At 39.6% G+C, this 13,679-nt stretch overlaps 1 protein-coding gene across 3 annotated transcripts in view; it reads left to right on the top strand.

The window, feature by feature from the left end:
• prkd2 (protein kinase D2) overlaps positions 1-13,679 on the top strand; it is a 31,577-nt gene that overhangs the window by 10,526 nt on the left and 7,372 nt on the right. For 2 of the 3 annotated variants that reach the window (XM_012917202.3, XM_004543680.4), the window contains 8 exons: positions 8,437-8,575; positions 8,962-9,093; positions 9,223-9,422; positions 12,293-12,476; positions 12,582-12,653; positions 12,840-12,857; positions 13,004-13,163; positions 13,268-13,379. In XM_012917202.3, the coding sequence (XP_012772656.1) occupies positions 8,437-8,575; positions 8,962-9,093; positions 9,223-9,422; positions 12,293-12,476; positions 12,582-12,653; positions 12,840-12,857; positions 13,004-13,163; positions 13,268-13,379 (1,017 nt within the window). The remainder of the gene's footprint in view (positions 1-8,436; positions 8,576-8,961; positions 9,094-9,222; positions 9,423-12,292; positions 12,477-12,581; positions 12,654-12,839; positions 12,858-13,003; positions 13,164-13,267; positions 13,380-13,679) is intronic. The other variant, XM_012917203.5, reaches the window with a different exon arrangement.

Below are 13,679 nucleotides of genomic sequence, written 5' to 3'. Positions count from 1 at the left end.
CGTGATGCTTGGAACAGAATGAGATGCTTTGTCCCTGCGCTCCTGTACACACACACAGACACACACATTACACATAACCTTTTACCATTTTCGTTTATTTTAGCTTGATCTATGTGCTGCATGCACTTTTAATATCATGCACAAGAGTGCCTAACAACAGTTTTTGTGCGTCATTAGCTTAATGATTTTTTTTGTGATGATCTTTATGATTAAGTGTTTTCCAACTTTATTGCGTGTATGTTATAATCTATGTGCTTGATGTGTGAATGTGATGATTCGCACTCCCTCCCCTTCCAGTTTCTCTGGTTTACACAGAAATCTGTGGTATTTAGAAACCAGCACGCCGGGAATGTAAACTTGATGGCTTTGCTTTCCAGGACTACATGGGTACACAAGAACACTTTACCAGAAAAGCATGAGTCAGGCAGTACCACCGAAGCTGTACTAATTCAGAGGCTTACATTAAGTTTTTGTTCAAAATCCATGCTGGGAATCAGCATCTAACCAATCACCAGTAATTTTACAATTAATCAGCAGTAAGTCATAGCTGACCAAAAAGACTGTGTGAAGACTACTACTGACTACTGTAGAAATCTCACAGATGACTTAGTTTTCTTAGTTTTTAAAAGTTAATCCAGTAAAAGTAAGAAAAGTATATGGGCATCTGTGCAGAGCATGTTACTTGGAAGAGATTTCCTCAATCATTTGTTTGGCAAATCTCGCCCTACTTGTTTAAGCAGCCACTCAGACTGGCACAGATTCACTGCATTTTGCTTGTCTTCAATGTTCAGGCTCATGCAATAAATAAAGCAACCTTTGTTTGCCAGTAGATGTTTATTCATATTAGGTTACTCGATGCTCAAAATGCTTTCCTAGTATCACGTTTCAAACAGGAAGCTCATCAAATCCAGGAAGAAAGAAGCTTTTGCATCTGACCTTCAGTGTGCCTTTTGCAGAGATCATGATAGTAAAACGATTTTCATTATTTCCACTGATAATCTTGATGCAAAATCTCTTGACTTGCTTTGAATCTTTTACGACATGTGTGTATGCAGTCACATTCACACTTTAACAGTTAAACAGATGAGACTTTCTAGAAGAAGCCGGAAATTTCAGACAATTCCCCACTGTTCACAAGTGATTTACTTGGACGTAATTCTAGTGACAGCATGAGGGCATAGTTTACTTTACTGCGTTATTTACATTTCATTTGTGCTTCTTTTACTCATCCTTGTTTAGCTTTCTTTCTTTATGTCTGCCAAGCCCAGCGGTTAGCTGACGTCATGGGTTTTGCTTAATTCCTTGTAGTCCTGGCACAGAGCTGTCAGTCACTCCTGCAATTTATTATGTGACATTTGTGTTTCAGAGACCACAGCTTTCTTTTCTTTAAATCCAGCATGGTGCACTGTAAAGAGCAGGGATGATTATCATATTTATTTATTTTTTTTGTGGACTCCATCTTTTCACCAGCATGTGACCTCACTGGGGTTAAAAATAGAACAACCAGCACAGTAACGCGTTTGTTCCATCACGAACGCTGTCAGCACAAAAGGAAAAATTCCTGCGCTACACCAACTTGTTGTTAGGATCTAATGAGGGCAGAAACGTTGACGTCTTTACGTGCCCGTTGCCATGGCAGCCCCTCATTAAACACCTCATCATTTTCAAAAAGATGGGGTCCTTACAGAGTCCCGTGCCTGACATGTTAACAAGGATGGTGGGATTTATGGTGCAGCCTCAGGGGTGTGTCTGACTGAGATAAAAAAGCAGAAAGTGAAGTACAGGTGTACCTCCACCCATTATCACCCTCATTCTCAAGAGTGTGGCGTCCGCGCACACGTGCACTTTTTGGGGGGAGGGTTACACAGCAAGATGTGGATGCTCAAACAATGTGTGTTGTTTGAAGGGATACAACATGTTTCCTGTCTGCTATAAAACGCCTGGATCGGGTTCCTGTTGTGATAGCCAGCTTCTGCTGCAGAAACACATCACTGTGGAGGACCATGTAAGGCTATGGAGGTCACACTGTTTACAGAGCATGCGGTGTACACAGCGACGCTGACGTCCAAGTTCTTGTCACTGGAGATTGGCCCAGCTGATTCTGAAGAGCTGCGGTGTTTTGGGTTTTTTTATGTTGTGTGTGTTGCTCTTAATGCTGTTTTGAAAATTATTCAGCCGTGTTGCCAAAAGGTCACAACTGGTGTTCTTTGCATACGCAGCTAGGGAAATTCAGTGGCTTTTGTCTAAACTACATGGTTAGTTTTTTAAATAAAATTGGAAACTTTTTTTTGTCTTTGACTTAACACTTTCATTTGTGTGTGTGTGCATGTGTCTGTGCTTGTGTATTCAGTGACAATTCTAAGTGCCTTATTTGAACATGTCTTACTCTCCTTCCTCAGGCCCATATTTTATGTTTATACATCCTTTACACCTTCAAAAAGCTATAAACCATATGCTCATGCCAAGTTTGCAATTTCCTGTTGTGGCGATAACAACAAATTGAAATAAAAGGATAATATTTCTCTTATTAGTCCTAAAACATGGCCGCCTCTAATTCATTTAATCCACCAAGTTAAGTTGAGTTAATAAAAATCTGCAATAGTAATGTAAAATGATTGATGCAGAGCTTCCTGCCGTAAGGTAGTCAGAATAGTTTTTTTTTCTTTGTTTGTTTGTCTGAGGTTTTGCAGTTTCCCTGTATTGTCTGAAACAAAATTAACAATCATCATTTCTCGCGAAGCATCATGCACATTCAGTGAATTCACAACATCTAAGCTTTGTCAAATGCAGTAAAAGTGAGGAGGATAAAGATCGAAATTTGCTGTTTGTAAGCTGCATAGCTATGGCTAGCTGGCACCGAAGAAGCGGCTGCATTCATTGTGCATACCCGAGCATACATTCTTGCGTGGCTTGGTGGTCGATGATGGCTGGTGCAGAGCTTCAGGAGGGGAAGTGATGGGGAAGATGAAAAGCAGAAGCAACTAGCGAACTCAGCAGGACATAAAAGTCTCTGTTCTTCACACATGCAGTGCCTTTTATATAAAGAGGGTCTATATTTAGAAGCACTGTTCTGTAGCTGTTTGACATAACCTCAACTTTGAAATGGCGCTGACTGAACTGGACATCAGTGGTAATGCTTTACACGTATGCAGTAATGCTTTGGTTAGATTGTAATGACCTGTAGCCGATGTGCTTACTCAAATAAAACATGAAATAAAATCTACGTGCTGCTGCTCCTGCTGCTGTTTTAGTAGAATAAATTTTGGCTCGTCTTTCATTCATTCCTCAGAACAACTCATCATTAGAGGAGGCGAAAGTAGCCGATGTGTACAAGGGGTATTAAGTTAAGCAAAATAAAGTTTTTCGTCCCTTCTAGAGTTTGAAAAACTTGTAGAATATTTGAAAAAATGATCTAAACTGCCTGCACTTGTTTGATGTCAGATAAAAATTGCTCTCTTTACCACTGTGCATGTGACCTGCTTTATATGACCAAAACCTGAGGTGATTGACAAGGAAATAAAGTAAGAGAGGAAATGGCAAGCATTGATGTGACCTCAAGTGTGCATGTGTCTGGGTTTTGTTTTTGTTTGTTTCTTTTTTTTCTCTCCAAGCTAAAATTTCCCAAAAGCCAATACTTTGATGGTATCTGTGTGAGGGCACAAACTGAGATGCTTTGTGTATAAAGAGCACATCACTTATTATGTTTGAATCATTTTGTGTGTGAGTCTGTGTTCCTGTGTAATGTGGTTTAAAAATAAATAAATAAAATATATATATATATATATATATATATATATATATATATATATATATATATATATATATATATATATATATATATATATATATATATATATATATATATATATATATATATATATATATATATATATATATATATATAATATAAAAAAAAAATCATCTCTTGCTCTCATTAAAGTTGAAAGTTGCAACAGCACACAAAGGCCCACATCAACAAAAAAGTTGATGTGGCATTGTTTGGGTTATGAATTTAGATACATGGCTGTTCACGATTGCCTTCTGAAACTACTTGAACAGCTTCCTGTCAACCACATCTGTTCATGTAATGCCACCGCTTACATGAGAGCAGCAATTGATCCGTGTGAGGCTGCTTGCTGTGAGTTAGTCTTTGATTGAAAAAATTAAAACAGTTTGTTTCTTAAGACACTATTTGTTATTACAGGTTGTTATAGCAATCTACAGATGTGTATCAGTAGCATGTTTTAGATGTTTTCAGTCAGTGACAGTGTTGGACTGCAAGGCAGCTTAGCACCAGACTTACCACGAAGCCATGTGTTTTTTTTTGTTTTTTTTTTCCCAAACATGCAGAATATGATTTGGCATTGTCTTGCAGAAAGAAACCGCTGTCGTGACACCGTTTAGTACTCAATAGTCCTTGTTGCTCATTATTAATGGTGCCTCCATAGGGTTGAGATATGATCTAATATGTGATTTTATTAAATTTTTTTGTTGTTTATTTCAGGTTGTTTTTACTAACTTTTAAGACCTGTTAAGGTCCAGATTATTTTTTATTGTGTCCATAAAATCTTAGTATCGAAAATTTATTTATTTTTTTACCGTAACTGTGTGCTATCATATAGCCTGTTATTTAATAATGTCCCGATTAGATCACGAATCAAACCTTCTGAACAAAGTGTGTTAGTCAAGTCAGTGATGAAGTGAGAGATCTATCTTCCAACTTTACCGTGACATCACCTTGAGTGAGAGGGTGTGAACCACACTAAAGAAAATGTCGGCCTTTATTAGTTTACTTTATAAGGCAGTTGCTGTCCTGTTTCTCATCAGTGTGTAGACAGAAAAAAAGGAGGAAGGAAGACTAATCAATAAAAGAGGCCATTAAAGGACAGTTAGTATTGAAGAGGAAATTAAAGGTGACGGGAAAACAAAGGCAGGGGACATAAAGAAATCCTAGTTCATAATTCATTTCACTCATAATGGCTTCATTGACCTGAATAGTAGAGGGAACACTAGGCAACCTGATCCCTGGTACCTCAGAGAAAGCAGCTACAGATCCACTCCTTCTGCAGCCAAACCTCATCACACTATACTACATCTAACTATATACTACAATACCATCAGGTGTTTGTGCACACAAGGTACACAAACAGATATATTCAGACTCCACATCTTGTAAGAATATAGCTTTTAACCTCACAGCAAAATATACAGTGTATGATTGTAAGGCAAATGTTTAAATTTCTCAGCATGCTGACATAGATGAAAATTATTTGTGGTACTTTATTCTTATTCCACCATTACAAGAAAAAGAAAATGAGTTTTTTTTCTTTTGAGGTAGCAGTGGTTTTACGGAGCTTGGATTTTGTGCTTTTCAGCCTATCTGTAAAGGCTTGTGGTGTGCAGAGACGTGGCAGCTGCAGTTATGATTATTGCATTGTGTATGTTTTGGACGGTACAATGTGCAGAATAATATGACTAGCTGCCTTGATTTGCCTGCTAAGAGGCGAGCTGTGACATCAACAGCGTGAGGTTAATCGCAGAGAGGCTGGCATCAAATAGCGTCACGGGGCTCATAGAAGACGGCTGTCTGTGGATTTGGAAAGAGCTTGGAGTCTCCTCTGATCTGGGCTCTGTGGGTGTTTTGTAATTACTAATGGCTGCAGTTGGTCTTAGTTGTGGCAATCCCTGGTACCGATGCATGTAGCTATTACATGATTCACTCCCATCAGACATCAATCTGTGTGTGATTGCGGGTTTTTAAGTCTGTACTTAGGGAAAGGTTGGAGCCTCTGCTCATTTGTATCTGCAACGTCGGCTTGACTCAAAGCCAAAAACTGCTGTGCCAGAGTGTTGGGAATAAAGGGTCATTTAAGTCAAATTAGAAAACTGAACAAACAAAAACCGAACCATAAAAACATTAAGAACATTAAGATGGTTTCAATTACAACAATTGCAATTGAATTGCAATTGTTGTAATTGAAACCGTCAAATTGCAACATTTCGTTTGTAATCTGCACGATTAGTAGAAGTGTTTTCACAGCAACTAATATTCAAGACTACGTCTCCACTGTTTTTCTTTCTCATAGTAACTAAACAGACATGAGATGTAGTAGTGATAATGAGAATGCTATGCCTCACTCTTTTTACTGAACCTCACATAAAGCTATGCAGAAAGCTTCCTGCTTTCACCACTATTGTTGTTCAAATAGGGTCCCACCCTCACGCCAGCATCCACTTGGTTAGTTGACTAAAAAGAAGGACCTTTAATACGGTCCCTGGTAAAGCTACATTTGTGAGTGACGAAGCCGCTTCACTGCCTGTGAAACCCGTCTCCTGGGGTGGACATCTCTCAAAATTCTGGTGTAGGTATTTTTTTTTTTTTTTTAATCCACCGTTTCAGTGTATACATCAACACTGAAACTTTAGGAAAGGATGCCCCATAAAAACCAAAACGACAGCCATGTGAATTTTTTATTTTATTTTTCTGCATCCACTCCATTGTTTCAAGCTTTATAATACTTTGGTATCAGAGAAGTTCACGGTCTGCAAGCTGTCCAGATCCTTTGGCTGCAAAACAAGCCAAAATCATCACTCTCCCACCTCCGTGCTCAACAGTTGTTTGTGCGGATATGCCGTGTTTGGTGGCACACGTGCATCACGGCAACACAGCTCCACTTTGGTCTCATCTATCCAGGGGACATTGCTCTGGAAGGTTCAGATGCACCTTTGCAAAGCTAAGCTGTGCTGCCTTGTTCTTAATAGAGAGAAGATGTTTTCTGATTGGTAACCCTTCAAAAAAAGCCATACTTGTTCAGTCTTGTTCTAACTGTACTATCTTGAACTTTATTCTGTATTTAAGGCTTGTGGCTTTTTTGTTTTAGTTCACTCTCACCACTCTTATCACAAACAAAATCTTAAAAGCTCCTTGCCCAACATAAAAAGCCAGACAGAATTACCAACTATGGGTTTTTTTTGTTTTTAAATCAAGGGTGTGTGTTCATGTCTAATGTTCAAGCCCTTATACCTGTGACTTTTCTGGTTGCAGTGGATGCTGGAGACCTTTAAGTAAATGCCACTATATGTGCTTTTTGTGACTTTTTGTTGACTGTGTGGTCAGTAGCAGCAGGCCAATGTCGGGGCGTGGTGAACTCACTGTGTAGCTTGGCAGCAGTAAAGGCCAGGCCTGGATTTCAGATGTGGTGATGTGGAGTGGCTGTTGGGGAAACAGAGGCAGACTGTCTATGTGCAGAGGAGGGGAAAAAAAGGGAAATGAGGGGGGAGAAGAGAGGGTGTGTCTGGTGGTGGTTGTGTGTGTGTGTCATTGTGTTGTTTCAAGTTGGAGACCTGGGTTCCCTTTTCTGTAAGCGATTAGAACTTAGCCAGAAGCGGCAAAGAGTGTGTGTGTGTGTGTTTATTTTTTATATATTTGTTTCTCTTCATCTTTCTGGTTTCATTTATGCTTACTTAAAAAAACAAATTATTATAAAAGCACACAAAGGTCCTGCTCCCTCTCTTTCTTTGGTGTCCTGTGTGGCGTGGCCACTGAAGTGAGCCAGACTGCATTAACTATTCAAGAGAGCAGGGTTTCCCTATGACAGCCTCTCTCGCTCTGCTGACTTCTGATTGACACGCTCATCCCTCATATCTCTGAAAGAACTTCATGGAAACACCTATGCGCGCTTGTGTGTGCCATTGTGCGACTGACAGGAAAAGGGGATAAAGTTTCTCCTTTGTCTTGCCTTCCATGTCGACCGACTTGCTTGATTTGTGGAAATCAGCTTGTGTTTCTTGTTTAACAGCGATAGAATCAGCATGTGTTTGCGTGTTGGCAGTTATATATCCCTGCAGCGTTACATAGCAGAGCATGCTAGAATTAGTTGGAGACATACAGTAGAAGTTAAGCTTGAGAACATGCATAGACATGTTCACACTTTATAATAGCGGGAGAATCTTATAACAGATCTTGTTACTGTTAATGGCAAATGGAATGAGGTGACTTAAGTTGTAGCTTTAAGTACATAATGGACTAAATTTGCATTGCTAGCAGAAACTCTAACAGCCAACCCTTAGATACTTTATTTAGTAGCATTAAAAATAGGCTGGTGTGTTGAGTGGTCTGTGTTGGCAACAATGAGGCCTTGCTTGAAATTCAGTCGTCTGTCTTTAAAGGGGATCAAAGTGGACACAATGTTCAAGATTTGTTTTCCTTGAAGGGTCATAAAAATGCTATCCTTGTATATTATATTTAAAATTAAAAAAACAGAATGACTAAATAAAGTTTGTCTTGTCCTACAGCAAATGTCCATTCACCATCTTTCTAGTTTCAGGAGCTGAGTCATTTATTTGTCATTCATTATTTTGAATGAAATACGACTTAATCAGGGTTCTGCCTTGGCTGCAGTTGATTCTCCTAACCTCTGTTTTTGTATTTTCTAGTTCCCAGAGTGCGGCTTTTATGGCATTTATGACAAGATATTGCTGTTCAAGCATGACACATCTACCAACAACATACTACAACTAGTTAAAGCTGCCAGCGAAATCCAGGAGGGAGATCTGGTGGAGGTAGTGCTCTCTGGTAAGCTCTTCTCTTCTCTTCTCTTCTCTTCTCTTCTCTTCTCTTCTCTTCTCTTCTCTTCTCTTCTCTTCTCTTCTCTTCTCTTCTCTTCTCTTCCCATAAGATAACCATATCAAAAACAAAATCATCTTTCCATTTGTCTTATCTATCTTTAATTACTTCATTGTTTTCATCCTTATCTGCTTATTTTACTACAGGTCCTACTTTACACTACCCTAATCTGTTCTTTCATTGTTTCAAGCTGTAATTTCCCTCGTGTCCACAGTCAGAAACTTGATCTATTTTTCCATCCCGCTTGTATCTCATTCATCTAATCGTTTTCCATTTTGCTCCCTTACAATACCGTGATTGTATCTTGTCCTAATGTGACGTGTTATCTATTTTAGCGGCAGCTACGTTTGAAGATTTCCAGATTCGGCCCCACGCGCTCAATGTGCACTCGTACCGGGCCCCGGCTTTCTGTGATCACTGTGGAGAAATGCTGTTTGGGCTGGTTAGACAAGGACTGAAATGTGATGGTGAGGGAAATAATGAGAAGAAGTGTGAATAGCACTAGACGCTCATATGGTGAAACAAATTTGAACACTCAGTAAATATGGTCCATCTCTTTGCTCCCCCCGTTCTTGGATGCATGCTGCCCCCTGCAGGTTGCGGGCTAAACTACCACAAACGCTGTGCATTCAGCATCCCGAACAACTGTAGTGGGGCTCGCAAACGGCGTCTGTCCACCACGTCGCTGAGCAGCAGCCAGTCCCTGCGCCTTTCGACCACTGAGTCGGTGTACAGCGTTGGGACAGCCTCCACCTGCGCAGAAGAAGCGAGTCTTATTCGCTCACACACTCAAATGGTACTGCCTCATTTATCCACATAATGCTGAAGTCACTTTTAGAATTCTTTCAAGTGCCACATTTTCTGAAACACTGAGTAGATTCCTCAGACATTCCTAATTCCCAAACACTTTTCATTAAACTTCATTAAGCAATATTTTTTTCCTTCTCTGTGTACGCTTTTGAGATATTCATCTGAAACTCTTCCTGTCTGACTGCATTCCGCTAAAGGGGCATTGCACTGCAATATCAGTGAACTTTAAGTAAATAGATTAGGTCCGTTGAGGCTATAATACTTACTGCTGCTGATTTCCTCTGTTCAGCAACTCTATTTGCAAAGAAGATGTAGAAAAACATTTAATTAGATGGGCAGTAACACTTATTACTGACTGATTTCCCCTGGTTATTGGCTCCCAATTTAAAAAGAAGTAGGAAAGGCGTCTAATTGGAGAGACCACACACGCACATGCTGGCACGGACACGCATATATATTAGGGCTGAACGATTATGGAAAATAATCTAATTGCGATTTTTTTGCCCCAAGATTGCGATGCGATATGCGATTATTTTTTAAGGTCTTTGTCTTCTGTATTATTAAACAAAGACAAGCAATACATCATATAGTATGGCCAATACTATATTACATTAATTTTAAACTGTTCTTTCCTGGAAGACAGACCTCTGTTATGATGACATGAGGTGATGCATGAATTGATGACTGACATTTTTATTTAACTTCTTCAATCACAACAGTATATTTGAACATACACAATAGTTTATTTTTAGCTTACAAACATCTGAGCATAAAGTGCTGACAAGGAACCCTGGTGTAAACATTAAAATGAAAGTCAGTACAATGTGCAGATTGCAGAAATATACATAAAAAAAAAAAAATCAGTGGCTTTACCACACTCAGTTTTTTGACATCTGTGAACTACTAGACAGTCATTCAATTAAAAAATAATATTAAATAAATAAAACTAATAAATAAAAAATACACACATCTTACTGATCTCTGCAGTCAGTAACATTACACATAAAGTGCAAACATAATAGCAATTGTATAAACACACACACAAACACGCCTTTAAAATTTAAAGGCGTGAAATTGGACGGTCTAGTTCTGATTAGCGTCACCGCTGTCTCGGTGGAGTTTAATAAACTCGGCCGTCTGCTTCTTGCTATCTAAAATATAACCAGACACTGGTGTAAATTCTCGACTGTCTCATACTTCTGTTTAATAAGTTTTCTGTTTGACGTTTAGTCAGCTGTGTGAAAACCAAGGAGGAACCCACCCGGGGGATTAATAAAGTTTTATTTTATCTAATCTAATAACTTTAATCTCAGCCAAACCGATTTACTCACGAACAAACAAAACACTGAAAAAAGCCCAACAATAACATTTTTAGGTTGTCTAAGTGACTTATATATTACGTTTAACCCGAGCAGCGAAACTCCGCGGTGATCTGAAAATGATGTGCCGGGAGTTGTGCCGTTCTCGGCCGCATCAGTAACCCTCGAGCTCCCGGCTAGCTGTCGAGCTGGTGGGTAGCAGACGCCTCTGAAAACGTCGAAGCACTTTTGCAAATATGGGATATCTTGATAAACCGAGCAGATATTTGATGTTTACACAACTACTTTCTCGCCTGAAAATATTTTAAAAGTTTATTTTGTGACCCAGAAAGATTAGTATGAGTAATTTTAAAACTTAGTAGCGGCCGCCATTGTTGGAAACTGGAGTTTGGCTGGGCCGCGCTATGAATTCTGGGATATGGTAGTAATTTGGACAGCCTTCGGCGCGTCGCTGTGACGTAATCGGTCTACAAATGCGGCCTCAGGAGGATGCAGCCCATGAATTTGGACATGTCCAGAGTATAATCGCAGCCTTTGCGGTTAGAAAATTGCACTTGATCATGTCGCGATATTATCGCAAATGCGATATATCGTTCAGCCCTAATATATATGATGTACCAGATAAAATCATAAACGTATGACGAGTTAATTATCACCCAAAACTGCAGCCTCCTGTGTTTTTTAAGCCATTTTCAGCTGGAAATTTAGTTACAATAGGAAGATGTTTTCAGAGAAGGAACTGAAGACAGTGTAAACACTCCGTCCAACAACAAAGAACAGACAGATACACAGCGACTCGAGGGTGAACAAAGTTTCGCATTCAACAGCTAAGGAGTCACATATTTCCCTTGGGTGTTGTTTGAAAACAAAAACGGAGCAAAAAGAAACTCATTATAAGGGACTTTTGTGAATAGGGAGATCTCAAAAAACATAACAGTGTGGCTCTGTAATTTCTAGATGTGAGTAGCTGGGTCATTCCATATACACCTGCAGCATCTGCTGATTTATTTTCTTTTTGGGGTTGTTTTTTTTTCTTTTTCATTAAATTAGTGATTACAGGTCCTCAAAGTAATTAGTGGTGGCCTGACATTTGGCACTTGTTAAGTTGCCTTCCTCCCCCCCCCCCCCCCCCCCCCCCCCCCTAGCTATCTATATGAAATGACTGAAAGCTCATTGAGGACCTCTTAAAACTGCAAGCAAATCCGTTTTACAGCACAGCTTCAAGTGTCCAAATCTAGTAACCCTAACACACATTTTACTTCATGGCCACTTTAATACTGCTTCTACTGTTTACATAAATAATGAGGGCTGTAGGAGGGTAGATGGGAAGCACTTGCTGATGTTCCATAGAGTCACTCAGCTGTTTGCTGACAAATTCACTGATCAAATCAACAGTTATTAAGGTTCGGAGGCTATAAGCAAAAGTGAAGTAATTAATTACTTTGGCTACAGGCTGAATAGCTTCCAAAGGTTTTGATTTAAGCACCTCAACAATTGTGACTGTCGCTAAAAATTTGTTTCCTATTTATTCTGCCAGCCACGGACAGCTAGCGACGCCCGGCGTTTTTACACGGGGCGACCAGTTCATCTCGACAAGATGCTGATGAGCAAGGTAAAGGTGCCCCACACGTTCGCTGTTCACTCATACACTCGACCGACGGTGTGCCAGTACTGCAAGAGGCTTCTTAGAGGACTTTTCCGACAAGGGCTACAGTGCAAAGGTGAGCGCAGCTGAACAGAGTGTCTTCTTTGTATGACCTTCAGTGGGATGCAGAATGCTCACTGGTCTTTCTGGTTTACCTAAACTGTTTCTGCAATCTTCTCAGATTGTAAGTTCAACTGCCACAAACGATGTGCATACAAAGTTCCTAATGACTGCCTTGGCGAGACCATTGGAGGTGAGTAAAGATGAATGTATTAGCTTTTGTGGTGTGTGTGTGTGTGTGTGTGTGTGTGTATTACTCTGTTAACCCTGCATGGATTTGATAGCATGTGTTTCCATTGTCAGAATTAGATTACTTGAGAGTATAACACTTTATCTAACAGCTCTGAAACTCACTATACTAATCTTTTTATCTTCTCAGAAAACAGAAGTAACTCTGGTAAGTATTCTTGGTGTTGGTTTGCAACAAAGTGAACTAGCTTCTGTAGCATTTTAGAATTAGACGAATGGTAATAGCATTTGTTTCATAGTATATTTAAGGCTAAGCTGCACTTAAACCCTTCTCTTGTTTGTTTTTTGGCTCAGACATGTTGAGTCCCACTGCGGACCCCGAGGTTCCAATGGACTTTAGCAGCGAGTATGACGGCTCTGACAAGTCTTCAATAGATGACTCGGACGAGGCCTGCAGCATCCCTGGTTCCTTTTCACCTGACAACAATCAGGACGGAACTAATGGAGATCAAAGGTGTGAGATGTTTTGGATAAGAATATTATAGACAGACTGATAGAAATGTAATTAAACTCATATTTTACCTGCTGACTACCTTAATGCTGTCCTTTTCCTTCTAGTGTTTACATCCCTTTAATGAGGGTGGTACAGTCTGTGAGACAAACAACCCGTCGATCCAGCACAGCTATAAAGGAAGGGTGGATGGTTCACTACAGCAATAAAGACACACTGGTAAAAACACTACCCATGATTCCTGTACTGCCTTCTTTCTAAAAACTATACATGAACCACTCTGAAATTCTGCTAGTAGTGGAACACTTGGAGACTTAAATTAATTTATTGTAGATGCATGAACTCACTTTCTTCACTTTCTCTTCTATGATTTATGGCAATAAATTCCTTCTAGACATCTATTTTTTCTGTCTAGCAGCTTGTTGTGCAGCCATTTCCACCTTGATGAGGTGCCCGCTTTCATGCACTTTATTTCTTTCTTTTCTGTAATATTTCTGTGTATGAGGCTGAAGCACTCAG

Source organism: Maylandia zebra, linkage group LG14, assembly GCF_041146795.1.
Source record: "Maylandia zebra isolate NMK-2024a linkage group LG14, Mzebra_GT3a, whole genome shotgun sequence".
Lineage (NCBI taxonomy): Eukaryota > Metazoa > Chordata > Actinopteri > Cichliformes > Cichlidae > Maylandia > Maylandia zebra.
Note: the sequence above shows the minus strand (reverse complement) of the source record. Positions and strands in the feature narration are given on the sequence as shown.